We start from the raw sequence: 15,727 nt of genomic DNA, 5'->3' as shown, positions 1-15,727 counted from the left end.
TCATTTGCTTAGTTCTAAGTAAATTTCGTAGGTATTTATCTTGTTTATGCTGTCTTGTTTGTGCCTTTTTATGTAGGTATGAATGTGCAGGGAAGTATTTTGCCTCTTCGGACATGTTTTTCGTGTCTTTTGTGTGCTTTTCTATATGTGTACGTAGGACCGCATGTGCTGTGTGTAACGCGTATATTGTCTGTTCATGTGCTTTGCCATGTGTAAATTTATCTTGTGTATGCCTTTCAATGTATGTATGGTTTTGTGGGCATGTTTTTTTAAAGGTATACATGTAGTCTATCTGAGTATTTTGTACATATGTCGTGAATATGTTCTGTGTAATAACTGTATATTTTGTTTCCTATGTCTATGCGTCCTAAGTGCCTGTCTTTAAGTGCGTGTTCTTGGTGCTTGAGGTGTCTACCTTGCACTTGCGCGTGGTGCAAACCATGCATCCTGCTGGGAGAGCAGCGCCCTGGCGCAGCAGGGTTGGATGTGCAGTGACATCAGGCCGGCTCTGAAGCAGGGAGGGGATGGGGCAGGGCTTCACCTCGCCAGGTGAACCACCCGGCCCCTGCACTGCGCATGCGCCAGGCCCCAGGCAGCCAGTAGTCCAGGTGTGTCTCTCTGACTTAGGGCGCAGTTAAAGAGGCAGCAGCTGGAGGGAAAAAACAACCCCCAACACCTGAAAATCATGGCGCTACTGGGGAGGACCGAATGGCAGGTATGTGCCTTTAAATGTCTACCCCAGGCTGCTTTCCCTGCGCGCCAGAGTTTCCCAACTTTCATGGGGTGTGAAGGAACCCGCGGCGGTGTAGCGCCGAGTTCTGGGGCCACCCGGGCTGTGGAGGCGCGCAGTGGCTCTAGGTCGTGCCTGTGGCCTTGGACACAGCCCTCCACGCCTGGAGTGCACCAGCCTTGCGGGCCGGGAGTTTTTTTTTTTTTTTTTGAACAAATAATCATTTTCACGTTTGTTAGTTCAGTTGGTGTAACTTGGCCAACCGAAGACTTCAGTTCCCAGAGTGCACCGATGTGTTAAATTAAACAACTAGAGTGGCAGCGTGTAGCGACTGTCGTGGGAGTACAGTCTTCTGGCAACCCCAAAAGGCAGTGGAGCTCACTCGGTGCCGTGATGTCAGCCTGGTAACTGATGGACACTTGCCAGGCGGTAACTGACTGTGGCCAAGCGGCCCTGGCGGTAACGCGGCCCCCAGGGCTTGTTACCACTGCAGGTAAAGATGGTTGAGTTCCCCAGTCCCTGAGGCGGCGGAGGGCGCACGGCCCGTTAGCGGTACCCTGGTGCCTGCCAGTGTGAATCCGGTCCCTGGGAGGTAAAACTGCGTTACTGAAACAATCCAGTCCCTCTGGAAGTAGTCCCGAGTCCTTCGAAGTAATTCGGGTCCGGTATTCCCCCCCCCCCCCCCATGTGTTTACTTCAGTCTCCGTGGCGGTAACATGGTGCCAGAGTAAATCCAGTCCCAACTGTGTGGCGGTGAAATAGCGCCCGGGCCGAGAGTCGGACCTCTTCGACCCAGTCCATCTAGGAGCAACCTAGCGCCCTTCGGAGTAACCCGGCCCGTGGCGGTAATCTTTTGCCCGTGCAGATGGTGGAGTTCCTCTTGGGGCACTTGTTTTGTCTACAAAGATAGGTGTACGCTCCCCAGACAGGGGTAGCTCGTTTCAATGGGCCGGGAGCTCTCACCTGTGGCCACTCAGCAAATCGTAGGTACCGTCGGCCACGTACGTTTTACCACATTAGCAGTCAGTCATTGAAGGTTAGTGAGCTCTCATTAATTTTGGTAGTAGCAGTGCTGAGGTTGCAAGCGCCGAGAAATACAATGACTAACTTGCTTTTAGTAACAGTTTGAGGTCCTTAATGTCGCGACGTTTTAGCGGCTCCTTGCATTTAACAGACCCGTTTGCAGTCTGAGCGCCTCGTCTCTCGCAGCGGTATTAACCGCTATTTAAATGCTACAGTTCTATAGAAGTCCCGTGTACCTGCCACTGACAAAGGTACTCCACACTTTCGAAGTCCAGACAACTGTTTGAGGTGCAGAGTGTGAGATATCGGGGAGGGTTTCATACCGCACGTTATGGAGCATTCCACGGCTGTTTATTTTAACCTGCAACCCCTGACAACCTTGATCGAAGGACTGGAGTAAGTCAAACATTACTCGTGACAAGAAGAGTGTCTGTCCAGTGGTTCAACACAACCTTACAATAACTGCTCCTATTATTCCAGGGCCTAGAAGATCTGTGATGGGCGCTATGGACTGTTGCAAGTGGCAGACGCCCCCTCCTACCTCAGCTGCTTTATGTTGCCGAATTGGTGTGGGCTGTCATGTTGTGTCCACAGTGTGTGTGTGTGCCACACATTATACCAGGGGAGGGGGTCGGGTGTTTGGTACACTGAAACCTCCGTCGGCCGCAGGGGTCTCCCCTGGGGAGCGGTGGCCGCCCGTAGATAGAAGCCCGTGGGCTCTGTGAATCATTGCAGGCCACAAGTGTGAAGTCACTGTGCCCTGCCTGCAGTGTGTGCCAGGGTTGGCCCTGCCTTCCCTCCCGCGTGCACGGAAACCTGACCGGAGTCTCTCTTCCTCGGCCGCGCGTTGATTTCAACAATTATTCGCCCGGCTGCACAAGCCCTTATCCGAGACAGCATCGCACCAACCGGATTGTGACAATGAGGGTGTTTTCTCTTTGTGCAAGAGGCATCTCCCGGAGAGGAGGGCACATTTCCAAACAGAGAGCCACCCCCTCATTAATGAGCCGGGTTATTTGTAAGGGGCACATATATAGCTGAGGTCCTTTTTGCATAGACAGATTGGTTGGGGTGAAAGTAAGTTAACGAAATTGGGCCAAATACTTATATTGAAACGCAATTACAGAATCTCTCTCAATATATAGCTAGATATGTTCTCGATGCAGATTACCTGTATAGATGGGTGAGTTTTTACCTATTGTGGAGGGCCCAGTACATCATGAGTTGTCTTAAAGCTCCACCTCTAAAGTGATGTTGGGCCTCAGCGCAGAAGGAGGAACGTTACAATATAAAGGTCTTTAATTTACATCCGAGCCTATAAAGATTAGATACATTTAGGAGCACTATAATTAGGCCTCAGGCGTAGCTATCATTAGTGCAGTAGGGGCAGTGGCACCAGGGCCCAGGCGGTCAGAGGGATTCGTTTTTACTGGCAAATCAAAGTCTGGAACCAATGTGCCCCTTGGTAGGCCGCTGGTCCGTGGAGGACCAAATAATACAACCCAAATTTATTAATTATATGGCAAGAAAAAGCTATATTTGCATCACTGCCTTCTTCCTGTTTTGACTCTCATTGACGGACTTGGGCCTCAATGTTATGTAACATGGTGAGAGGATTAAGAAAAGTGTGCGTATTTGGGAACCCCTGTTTAGAACAAAGGTTTGTCCATCTTTTGCAATCTTTCAATTGCAGTAAAATGATTTATTTCCCATGTAATACACATGCGTATCCATCAACCCCCACTTCATCATTTACAGCAGTAATACTATCTTGGCCAAATGTCTCCCTCGTCAGTACGTTTTATTTTTTTACCAACACATACCAGCAAACTGTGTCAAAGTGCTTGCCTCTGCACTCCACCATGTGCGCTGCTTTTTTTTTAACTTTTGATCCCTTTTGAGCCTGAAATATTTTTGCAGCCACTTAAACTCATACAGTTGATGGTGCACATTATGTGACAGGTGCCGCATAATGTGCAGTGGTGGCAGTGCATAATTATATATCTATAATTGTGTGGAAGACGCCTAGGCGCAGAAATGCATAATTCAAATGGCCCTGATCATTTTCATATGTAATGTAATACCTTCCACAAACAAGCTTAGTATTTAAATATATCTGCGCCCCCCCCTCCCCCCCCCCCCAACCACCAGAGTGAATATTGACGGGAAGGCGGAACACTACATGTCTCAGCCCTGAGATTTCTAGGAGGGTGTTAAATTGCAATGATCTCTTGTGAATTGGTGGGGGATAGTCGCTGTCTACAACTATTCTATAGTCGCTGTCTACAACTATTCTATAGTCGCTGTCTACAACTATTCTATAGTCGGGGCCACTGGAATTATGCGATTGTGCGGCAGCTGAGATTTTTGCATAATCATAGAGTCGCCGTATTAGACAATGAACTAATAACATTGCAAAATGTGCTGCATTACACCGCATAATTTGGCCTTCTCCTGCCGCATAATCCCAGTGGCCCTGGGTGGAGTATATAGCACTTTAAAGAGACAGAGATTCTGACCTAAACAGTCGCATTCAGCGTCCAGCAGAGGGTTAAAACATAAGGAGTGGGCTAACAACACACTCCTGAATTAAGTAGTTTACTAAATGAAAGTAACTTTTTTATATGTGACTATGGGGGCCTTTAATCAGAGCCGCTAGAATTGTGCGGCATTGTGGGAATCTCATTCAACAGGTTTAGCTAAATTAAGTGGCAGAAAGACATATCCCGGGCAACAGAATTTGGTATTTGTCACAGTATTGCATCATTATTGTTATTTTTACAATGTTAAAACTGCCTGAGCAGAGGTTTCACCTCGTTAGTATTATTTTAACACCTACATGCAGGAATCATCAAAAGAACGACGAAGATCTGTCATTGGATGGTAAAGTGTCTGACACTCGGCCACATAATTTTTTATTCATGTGAACTAGAAACATTTTTGGTTAAATTCTGCAAATTATATATAAAATTATTGTCTGTGTGGTGCTTTCTTAACTATGAGGGAATTGCTGGAGATTCTCATAATCCCAGTGGCCCTGCCTATGATGCAGCCTACGGTGTTCTTAAACAATGTAGGAAACACTCGCCTTCTGCTTCTTGGTGGATTGTGACGTGGCAGCCCCTCTTGGCGCTATGGCACAGAGTTGCATTGTATACACTTCTCCTCTTGTAAGCCAGTGGAGCGGATTAGTATTCATGTGTGTATTTGTAAATGTATTATTGATATGATGTTAGTATGTGCGCGGGCCAGTGCTTGGACTCAAGCGATGCAACTTTGAAGAAACATAGTCTGCCTGCTACATTTTGAGACTTGATTGTGACGTTGTTCTGTTTGGGGTTTGAGGGTGGGGTAGATCGGTTCTTTTTGCAGGACGGCTGTCTTTGCCTTCTGATTTAACAATATTACCCGCGGCACCTTGTGCGTCAATGCGGGTGATGTATACAACGCTGTGCTACTTAGAATAACTCGACAAAATGTATCCCGTCGGTATAATTTCGTTTCGCTGTAGTTTTAAGTGATAATACATACGTTTATACAGGTCATAGTGTGTCATGGAGCTACGGAAGCAAGATTCCTATTTTAGACGTGTTTATTCTTACGGCTAAAATATCGCTCCCTCAAAGGTAATTTAGAGGGTGGGTATAAAGCGGTTCATATTTACGCCGCCGGGTTTCCCTTTGATGGCTTCCCAAGTTGGTATTTTAGTATAGTGGTACTTTAAACCGATCTCACGGGTTTGGAGGAGAGTCAACACGGCGCTACGATGCCTGAATAACGACCACAAAGCGCTATATAAATCTTTGTGAACGTAACAATCTTGGGCTTCCTAGGGCATATGGAAAGATTAGCTGCGAGTAGCTGGAAGAGTCTCGGCCGAGCAATGTGTGATCTTGGTGCTGTGAGTGGCGCCGAGGTGCTATATGGTAGGGGTCCCAATGGCTCGCGAAATTATCGCACTTTTGAACCGATGTTTGCTCACGTTAATTTTAAGTATTTCAGGGTGTAAACAGCAGGACTCCCCATCGCTGTAATGATATGCCAGATTTGTGTTTGGTATTCACAGAAAACAAAAAAAATCCGTAAATTGCTATCGTACATGCGGTGACCCCAACTCCGCTCCTCATTCACACCTGATTTGCGCCTGGGTAGGGTTTTATAAGCGATACATTATTTTAAAGCGGTTAGACACGTGGTGCTCTCTGGGTGGTGAACGAAGCTCTGCTGCCAAATAAACTGAATTAAATCATGGTCGGCTGCTGATATTAATCACTGGCAGGCGCGTCTAGTTGCCAAAATATACCCCCTTGGAGATTCCGTCTAATATACGCTCTACGAAGGCTTTTATCCTTTCTAAAAACTGTTTTAAAAGTAACAACAAAGTTATTGCGTAACTCCGTTCATCAGAATCTGACGCCTTCGTGTTGTGTAAAATGTCGCTCCCGCTCTGTGTGTATTCTAATAAAGGATTATTATGAGGGTGCTGGGATTAAACACCGCTTTATTCTCTCAAGAGCCCTACCCGCTGGAATGCTCTTATAAAAACACCCCCAGGGCTGGTTATGGTAGGATCGTGTACACGGTGCGCCGAATGCATCCTGCCTCCTTGGAGGGGTGTGTGAAGCAACGCCGCTTCCTGCACTCAAACGGCTTCTGCTTAAAACAAGCGGTGCTACGACCGATTTATAGTATAAACCCCCCCCCCCCCCCCCATTGAACCGGCTGCAGAATGGCGTTTTTATTCAAGAATTTCTAGGGGGGGGGGGAAAAAACACATTTTATAGCCGCTCAACTCCTGACAGTGAGCATGTCCTCTTAAAACGACAGCATTATAAATCGCTTGTGGCTGTTAAAAAATCAGCCTTCTACCCTAAACATGTATTTGGAAAAGAAAATATAATTATTTTCTGGATTTTCACGATTCTTTCTAGTGGACACAGTTCTTTCAATCGGTTACAACGTATGATACCTTTTTTATATATAAATAAATAAGGCCCCAAGGGGTTTGATACTCTGCGATTAAACTCGCGTTAAGATGCCCCTGACTTAATCATGACCAATTAAATGTGGTCATGACGTCAAGGGGGCCCTGTCAGAATTCAAACATGTGCCTCCAGCTCCTGCTTTAGCTCCTGAACCATTGTACCTGTAATGCAAGATTCTCACTACTATGTGCTTGGAATTCTAGGAAAAAAAGGCATAGGTAGGAACAGGCTTCTCAAACCTGTAGCGAATTATTTTCTAAAAGCGGTTGGAAAGTTTCATTTTTGCATGCCAAAGACAAAAAAACCAAGATTCTGGACAAATATAGCAGACCTGGATTCGGACACCTGAGCAAATTATTTTCAGATTGAAAAGCGATGTGAAGCGGCCCATATGAACCGCGGCGCGTTTATAAAAAGAAATAAATAAATCGGTGACATTCAAAATGTAAGGAAACTTCTAATTTTCATTTTGTATCCCACGTAACGATTATTTAGTGGGCAAACAGGGCTTCAACGAGCGAAAACAAACATAAAAAAACTTGAAATGTAGCCTTGCAGAGCTGGTTTATTAAACTCTATCCTCTCGTAAAACGTCTTAAAGATGCACGTTTGGTCATATACATAAACCCAAAAGCTCGGTTATATAATAAATCCCATGTTAAGCCACTGTCATGATTGAAACGTGGGACTCCGCGGGTGCTTATGCTGCGATCAGGGATGCCACATCAAAAGTGTTACGAGCTCCGGAACGGCTATAAACCGCTCTGTACATCAGTTCTAAACCCAGGGGACAACCCCCAAGCCACTTCCCGGCGCTATCTGTGCAATAAATACATTATTAAACAGGTTGGTGGCGTGAACTAGTCCACGTATCACAGACTCCACGGGGCTTTACAGTATAAGTCGCTTTATCGCCAGTTCTAGGAAACACGAGATACGTCGGCGAGGAAATAGTCAACCCACTTTAAAGAGTTCTGCTAACAAAATAAACCTCCCCACCACTCGGGAAGCTATACAGGCCTCTTGTAAACGAGTTCTACATGTGGGAAATGGGGACTCGCGGGGCCTATTTGTGGGAAAGGGCATATTAAACAAGCCACTGTCAAGAAACGATTCGATGCTGTGTACACTGCAAAGCGGTTTACAGTATTTTAATTTGCTGCGAGGCAATTAAATACCACTGCGTGGAAAATTTACACCTCCTAAAAAATCAAAACAGCTTCACGAATTGCAAGTTTGAATAAACGTATGTAAGGTTAAACAAGCTACTCTAATTACGATATAAATTTCTTGTCCAGTCATTTGCCCCCAACATTTTCAGTGAGTGCGTTTTTTCACACGTTATTGCTAACAACTCAGACAACCAAGTGCCTGTATACAAAAAATACCTGCCACAAACTTTCTAAACGTAACTGCGCCTAAATAAACGATTTACGTTCGTAAGGAAAAGTACGGTAGAATATGTTTGGTGCACAGTCTTCCAGTTCCTAAAACGTTTTAAATCGCAATGTATTCTTGGTTAATTTTCCTTTACATTTAACACACGGCTATGTATTGCTGACATTTCTTATACGGCTTACTTTGGGTCCGATTATGTACATTGCGTGGGCGGTGCAAACTGTAATGTGTCGCTTAGCAACAATCATACCACTATGCCCCACTTATAGCAAAATAAATGTAGGTAGAAAACATATGAAAAACTTTGATTCTTTTTCATTCTTTCTTGTTTGTTTTGGCGTTGCAAATAATCACGGGTCGCCCACAACAAGAAAAGAAAATATGCAAGATACCTCACCATCACAATAAGAAATCTAGTACAAGACAACATCTCGGAGCAGATTTGCGTCACCTGAGCAGATTCTGCAGCCCAGTCCTAAAAGAAAAAGTCTCATTGAATGAAGATTCCCTCCTCCTCCCTGGTTTGTTTACTGTTTCCCTCACAGGATGAAAAAGAAAACCAAAAAGATGCCCTTCTGTGAATGCAGAGCAGATAACAGGGTTGGGCTCATAATAGGGCTGAAGCTCGCTGCAACAAAAGAGCAACCTGTGGGCCCCATTGATATGCAGGGAACCTCTATAAGGCGCGAGCATTGGAGCCCGCTGCTATTGGCTTTGGATGACTCGACGCTGCCCGCCGTAGTGACGCCAGGCCCCCTTGGGACGTCTGTCTGCCCTTCCAAGCGCCCCGGGGGGACAACCAGCAGATCACCTATCCCTGCATTTCAAAGGGCCTCTATCCTGGGACAGTAGTCCTCCGTGGGCCCCACCAGAAATGCTAATGCGGATTAGAGGGCGCCCCACAGTTTATGGGGCTGTAATGGGGCTGCTCTCAATGGGCACCTGCATGAAAAGAAACACCTTCCCTTGCATTATAGGAGGCGGGGGGCCTTTACGTAGCCCCTGGTAGTGTTTTCAGGGCCTAATGAAAGTGCAGCGCGAGGCGCCGTGATGTGCGTTGATGTGTCCAACAAAAGGGACCAAAAGGCACTAGTGTCGTAAATGTATACTCCCCTCAACAGTCCTAAAAATTGTTGCCATTTTTATAAAGGCAGATTACTACATTCAAGAGAAGCTTACTTTTATTTAGTTGTTTTCTAACGTCAGTTTTTTAATTTTTTTTTTTTATATACAATAAAAAAGTTCATGGGAGTACATTAATGACAACTGAGCTGATGTCGCACCACATACATTTGTACTGTCTGTCTCTAAACCAAATGCTATTAGAACCTCGTCGCATATTTTTGAAACGTGCAGAATGGGCTCTAAGGGCCAAACTTCAATTGCTCCACAAAATTGGATTTACCTTTTGAGGGGGTCATGGAATGATTACAACAGAATGTGAATTATCCGTGGAGAATGTTTTAATTAAAAAGAGACATCCATATCTATGCCTTTCTTAGGCAGTCACATGAGATAAGCTAATCGAATCAAAATGGAAAATCATTTCCAGGGAGTGTTTTTTTCCATTAATTATGAGTTTGCAAGTTAGGGTTGTTGTAGCACAATTAAGCCAAACCCGCAAATTGTTATCAATACTTCTTTCCAATACAATTTCACCTCTGTCTTGCGTTTAATTGCCTTTTGTAAATCTGTACATCCTGCTGCTTACTTAATATGATCTATAGGTATCTGTTGGTTGCCAGTTAGCGATAATTTGCCAAGAAACTATTTATTTTCCAGTGATGCGCTGTACATACTTACATAAAACACATTGCATCTCCTCGCTGTGTTCTGTCACTTAAAGTACAACCACAAGGCACATGTATTGTTGAGGGGAACTGCGCGTGATATTTTGTCGATCTGATATTCTCCATTGTTTCCATTTTATTTTTTAAACTGTCTTGTTCTTTAACAGGACGAAGGTTCTGTGTTTTTAGGATAATCCTTTTATTCCTCCGCTGCAGTATTTCAAGATATATGCATTTTTATTGAACATATGTAAGAATACAGTATTCGTGTAGGATCAAGGCTGTTCTGCCTAGCCCTACTTGTCCAAGTGCTGGATAAATTGATTGCTTAAAGCGGCAGGCTGCCCAGGATTACGCAGTGGGGCCCAGCACAGAAATACAGGTTAGAGCTCGAACCTCCTACCCCCATTGTTGACCATTTATATTTCCCCACCACTCTCCCTGGCAGAACTATCCAGCAGTGTGGTCCACCTCCGCTTTACAGTGACTAGAAATGACCTGGAGGTATGTTTGAAAAGGCACTCCCTCCTGGCTGTGGCGAGTCAGCCTGCCTCGATGATACGTTGTCCTGTGCAAAATAAAACTAAACGTATGTGGGCTAGGTGCCAGTAGTTCGCCCCTTATGGATGGACTTAAACACCAATTTCATTGAAACAAAAAATGCCTTAACGCTGTGGCGACCCAGGGTTATCCTTTAGATAAAGTGGGAGTGTATACATAAGGCTGCCTCTTCTGCATGAGCAAGGTAGTTAATCATTGGGTCCCAACCATTTTGGCCTACCAGAGGCAAGATCCCATACTCTATTCTCTCGATCTCCCCAGCTGGCCAGGGCTCCTCTCACTGGGTGACCCTGTAGAGGGAGGCACATTCTGCTACTGACTGGGGAGTTTGTAGCATTTGTCATTCCTCTGTATTTGAATGGTAGGCCCACACCGAGGTTTGTTTGTTCTTTTGGGATAGGCACTATTTTGCACTTCACCTTTCAGTGTTTGTGGACCCATGCAGCAGCTACAACTCCGGTTAGTGTACCACAACACCTCCATCACCCTCCCTGACTGGCCTTTATATTGAAATAATTACTTTATACAGCTGGAGGATTGATGGGTGCATTTTGTTTCTGGATTATAGTTGAATGGATGCTGCTTTAGCTACCCACAGCACTCCAAAGTGTAGGACTTGTTCCTCACCTGTTTAATTGTAACAAGTAATTGTGGAATTTCTGGGCCACAAATCCCCCATTTTGAGCTGTAGTCCACAATCGTCCCAATGAAGTTGACACGCAGGTGGTTTCGACTTTGTGATGGGGGGTGGAAAGAAATTGTAGTGTCCAGTTTTAGCCTGTATAATGGGGCCTAAACCAATACACTCTAATATTGTAGAGAACAGTTAGAATATGCTTTTTAATTAGGTGTGCCTTAGAAAATGGGAGACAAGTGCAATAATATGTCTTGAACTGTTCTTTCATAATAATAAGATGTGATAAAACATGTAGTCTAACATCCTGGTTGTCATTGCCTGGTTGGAGTGGGAGGATGTTTTGGGACACACTTTGCTGCATCCCAGCGTATGTTCAGAAGCTGTCCTGGTGTAGACACTCACTAAATATTGTTATAGAGGAATATCAGTATTTTCCAACTCTTCCCCAGGAGGTAGAATATAAATGCTGCAAATTATTAAAATAAATTTCTACACGGATAACTTATTTATTTTTTCTATACCAGTAATGATGAACTCGCCCCTGTTCATTAACAGGTAAACCTAACCCTGCGTTGTCCAGATAACTATGACATTGTCTAAAGACCCAACTATTTATATATGATGCAAACTAATTTAAGTATTTGATATAGGGCAAACCAGGCTGAAAGAAGCAGTGGGTGCTGTTGTATTTACTTCACACACAGGGTGCTGGGGGCTACCATATAGCCATTCCTGGGCCTTCATGTACAAATCATTTCTTACATGCTGAGTTCTTTGAATGACGTAAATAAAGATGTTGAGTGTCAGAAGGCATGATTTGGTTAATGACTCCCCCCCCCCCCCCCCCCCCCCCAAAAAAAAAGCATGATATTACCCTGACATGCAGCGATAGGATTATAATTTTTTGTTTATTGATTTATTTTTCCTAATTTCCAAAGCTGGGATCAGAATGCAGGCTAGAAGTAGAGGGGCTCGCCACGTGGAATTGCTTTCCAGCTTATTTCTGAAAAATATAAATGTACTTGCTGACTTACATATGACACTCGGGGGAAAAATGACCACAGATAGAAGGCTGTCTAATGACATTCAGGAAAACCCCCGGAAAGGAGGCCAGAGCTACCTTGCATGTACATACTTGCGTATGTAAAGGTTCTAGTTTTGCACAAACATAGCTAGGCAGCAACATGGTGTGGTACATGGGCAAAATCTCAGTTAATGATAAAAGCATTTTAAAAGAGTCAGAACGATAGTTTGAGTGACTTTGGGGAGTGGCTGATACTGCTTGTTCAAGATTTTTTTCCTTCAGTTAGGGTTCACACGGTTTGCTTTGATTGTTTCTCTGTCAGATCTGCCCTCAATGCCCTATGAGTTGAAACATGTGAGATCTTTAGGCAAATACTAGAAATTATCCTCCTCCGCCATACTCCCACCCACTGCTTAATTTTTGCAGGTTGTGGGCACCAACTCCTGTCTTTGAGGGTCGGAATTTATTTTTCATCACCTTGCTCAAAATTACTGCAAAAACGGAGAAAGTAGAGCAAGAGAAACAAATTAAAACAGTGACAGCCGAGAAAACAGGAGTGAAAAATAACCTCCAAGAGTGTGATTGAAAGGCAGAAGGTGTTAGAAAAAAGGCTTGACATAAAATAAAGCCTAGGGGCATTACTTGGACTTGCATCATTTTCCATATAATCCATTATCTGATGCATAATCTACAGACTATTTCAAAAAAATAGTTTCTGGCTCAAATTGATCAACAGTTACTTTAAAATAAAAAATGGTAACGCTCTTCTGCGCAGTGGACGGCCCTTAAAAGGTTTGTCTGATCCTCTTTCAGTTACCTATTGCTGTATTTTAGTATTAAACTGGTACTAATGAGGTGAAATATTTTCCAAAAGGTACCATGTGTAAAAATGACAAAAAATTGGAGCAATGCTGTCAAAAAAAGTGCAGATTAAGGCCGCATAATTTACTTTGACTAAATTATGCAGTAAACCAATCTTGAATGAATAAGAAGATTGATAGTGTAGAGGCTACTTCAAGGAGTGACCCTGTCGTATAAGTTGGTCCTTCCCCACCGCGTAATTCCAGTGGCAAGACTCATTATAAAGAAAGTTCACAGTTTACAATCTTTAGGTAGATATATTCTAGCAATCTTCTATTTTGGTACATTTATTTTTTTAAATGGAAAAAAGTCTTCTTTTCAGTGATCTTTGATGCCGTCAAGCATGATTGCCAGCCCAACAGCTGTGCAGACTGCCACACAACCTTTTTAAAGAAGTCTTAAAAGATTGTAGGTGTGCACATGGTTGTCATGTGAGAATGACATAAGCAATGCATCATCCTTGACTTATTATGACACTGAAATCCGTCAGCTAGCCTAATGCAAGTATACCTTTATCGTTTCTGGTTCATTTTCACAAAATCAATAGGGATAAATGTATATGTGGAGTAAAACAAATAAATATGGATAATTGCTTAAGGAAATGTTTAAAAAAAAATACCATAAACCTGGGAGCCACAATTATGAAGCGAGGATGGTAATTCCATGCCTGGGATGCTTGCACTAATCTTCACTGGTAAAACTGTAGGGCAGGATTACATTAGCATACTATTCAGGGGAACTGCTACATAATACTTATGCAGGAAAATCCTCAGTGAGCTACCTAAGGTTACAAAACCAGTCTCCTGTGGTATTTTATACAAAAATCTACCTTGATGGGAGCTAGGATCTTTTTTATCTTTAGCTGACAAATTATGGAACAATATTCCTATTTTGCTAAGGACCCCACCGTCCTCCACCCTCCCCCAGAGGTTTCATAGATCGGTTAAAATTCCTCCAGTTTTCGTGAATAGTTCTTAATTGCAGCTAGCACCACAGGGCCTAGAACCACCCCACCAGCTTTGAGTGCACTATGTAAATGTTTTAACTTTCTAACTTTCAACATTTATGTTTCTAACACTTCTGTAACATACTGAAGCCCATATATTGAAATTTGGAGCCAGCAAGGGAACTACGGAAAATGTTAATTTGTTGCTTGCCTTATTAGAGTCTAAACATTCAACCATAACTCATCACACAAAGTGACGCTTTGGAATCTTCATTGCTGGTGATGTAGACCTGGGTAAATATAACTATATGCTTTCTTTATTCTGTAAGGATTATTGGATGGCACTATAAAGCTACTCCAGAAGGTATATGGACTGCCCTACTACCATGCATGAACAGTGGGGCTTATCAACTAATGTTAGGAACTTTTGGCTTTCCACCTCCTGAGTTCGTTACTCAGGATAGACAAATGCACAGTTCTAGCAAACTCTTCCACCTTAATTTGAAAAAGACAGCTCTTTGGTGCCTTTGTTAGGTGCTGGCTATAAAGGCAAGAAGAGTGTAACAAGGGAGTGAAGCTATATGTTATAACATTGGACATTTTTTAACCAAGATGGGCCTCTAGCAGCCAGTTTGGATATACAGCCAGGCATATGTCAGAGAATGACTTGTGGGTGATTCTGCTACAGTAATGGCTGTCAGGAAATTTCCTAATAGCCCCACAGGCCAGTCTGTGGTGAGGCCTCTGCAGCAGGCCACTGACAGCAATTGAGTGGCCTGCAAAAAACAGTGCAGATTTCATGAGTTCCAAAAGATTGTGCTCTGTGAACACAAGCACTTGAAGATGAACAAATTGGAATATGCTTATGAGGCACAGGCAAGCATTGTGAAAGTACCACTCTGTTAAGGGACAGCCTAGACTGCACATCCCAGCCCAAAGTGCTATTGCTAAAAAGCAAGGACCTGTTGAATGTGACCATCGTGACATGAGAGCAGGTGTCATCAATGAAGTTGAGTCGGAGAAGAACCTACCCAGTAACTATTGCAAAGTCCATAACCTCTGCGACCACACAGATCTACAAACATGAAAAGTACGTATTTGCTTGGAAAACACATAGTATGCCGAACACCCATCACCATTGCATTGTCTCACCACTCCCTTTGGTATATGGCACCAGGGTGGATGAGAAAGGGTGCCCTGTACTTGCTTCCTCTGTCTTGGGTGCCACTCGGCAGTGGTTTGTAGTATGGGAGGGTGCAAAGCCACATTGCAGCTTTGAGCTATGTCAACATTTCAGTACCAACAGTTTAAAATAATTCATCACCAGCGTCATCCATGCACTAAAGGCTGATATTGTGCCCATGATTCTGACAGGACGCACGCTTGTGTCCTTCACACTTGATCACCAAACATTAAGCCTGATTCTCATGATGACATTTGGAGGGGGGCTCACCACGCATGTACAGATGAGGTTGATCCTGAACCATGGTGGTCAGTGCAAATGGATGTGGAGGTGAATTCATTGACTGAAATGTTTATAAAGTGTGGACTAAAACCAGCCAAGAGTGGGCAAATGCTATATAATAAAGGCGTCTGCGATGACCAGAGTAAAATACTCCTGGTAGGAAGGTGAGGAAGTAGGTTGATGAGTGATTTGTTATATTTTCATAAAAGTATGGCTTTCCTTAGTAAGGAGATTACAGATTATTCTCATGTGGTTTAGACTTGGACCCTGATTACGAGTTAAGCAGAATTCAAATGGGAGATTCACA

At 43.8% G+C, this 15,727-nt stretch overlaps 1 protein-coding gene across 2 annotated transcripts in view; it reads left to right on the top strand.

Moving 5' to 3' along the window:
* The first annotated feature begins 573 nt into the window (after positions 1-573).
* TFAP2C (transcription factor AP-2 gamma) overlaps positions 574-15,727 on the top strand; it is a 40,991-nt gene continuing 25,837 nt past the window's right edge. The window contains exon 1 of one of the 2 annotated variants that reach the window (XM_069243597.1): positions 574-715. In XM_069243597.1, coding sequence (XP_069099698.1) covers positions 686-715 — 30 coding nt within the window. In that variant the 5' untranslated portion in view covers positions 574-685. Of the gene's footprint in view, positions 716-1,198; positions 1,224-15,727 lie in introns of those variants that run through there. The other variant, XM_069243598.1, reaches the window with a different exon arrangement.

The sequence above is a fragment of the Pleurodeles waltl genome, chromosome 7, assembly GCF_031143425.1.
Source record: "Pleurodeles waltl isolate 20211129_DDA chromosome 7, aPleWal1.hap1.20221129, whole genome shotgun sequence".
Classification (NCBI taxonomy): domain Eukaryota; kingdom Metazoa; phylum Chordata; class Amphibia; order Caudata; family Salamandridae; genus Pleurodeles; species Pleurodeles waltl.
This window is presented reverse-complemented; position numbering and strand designations above follow the sequence as displayed.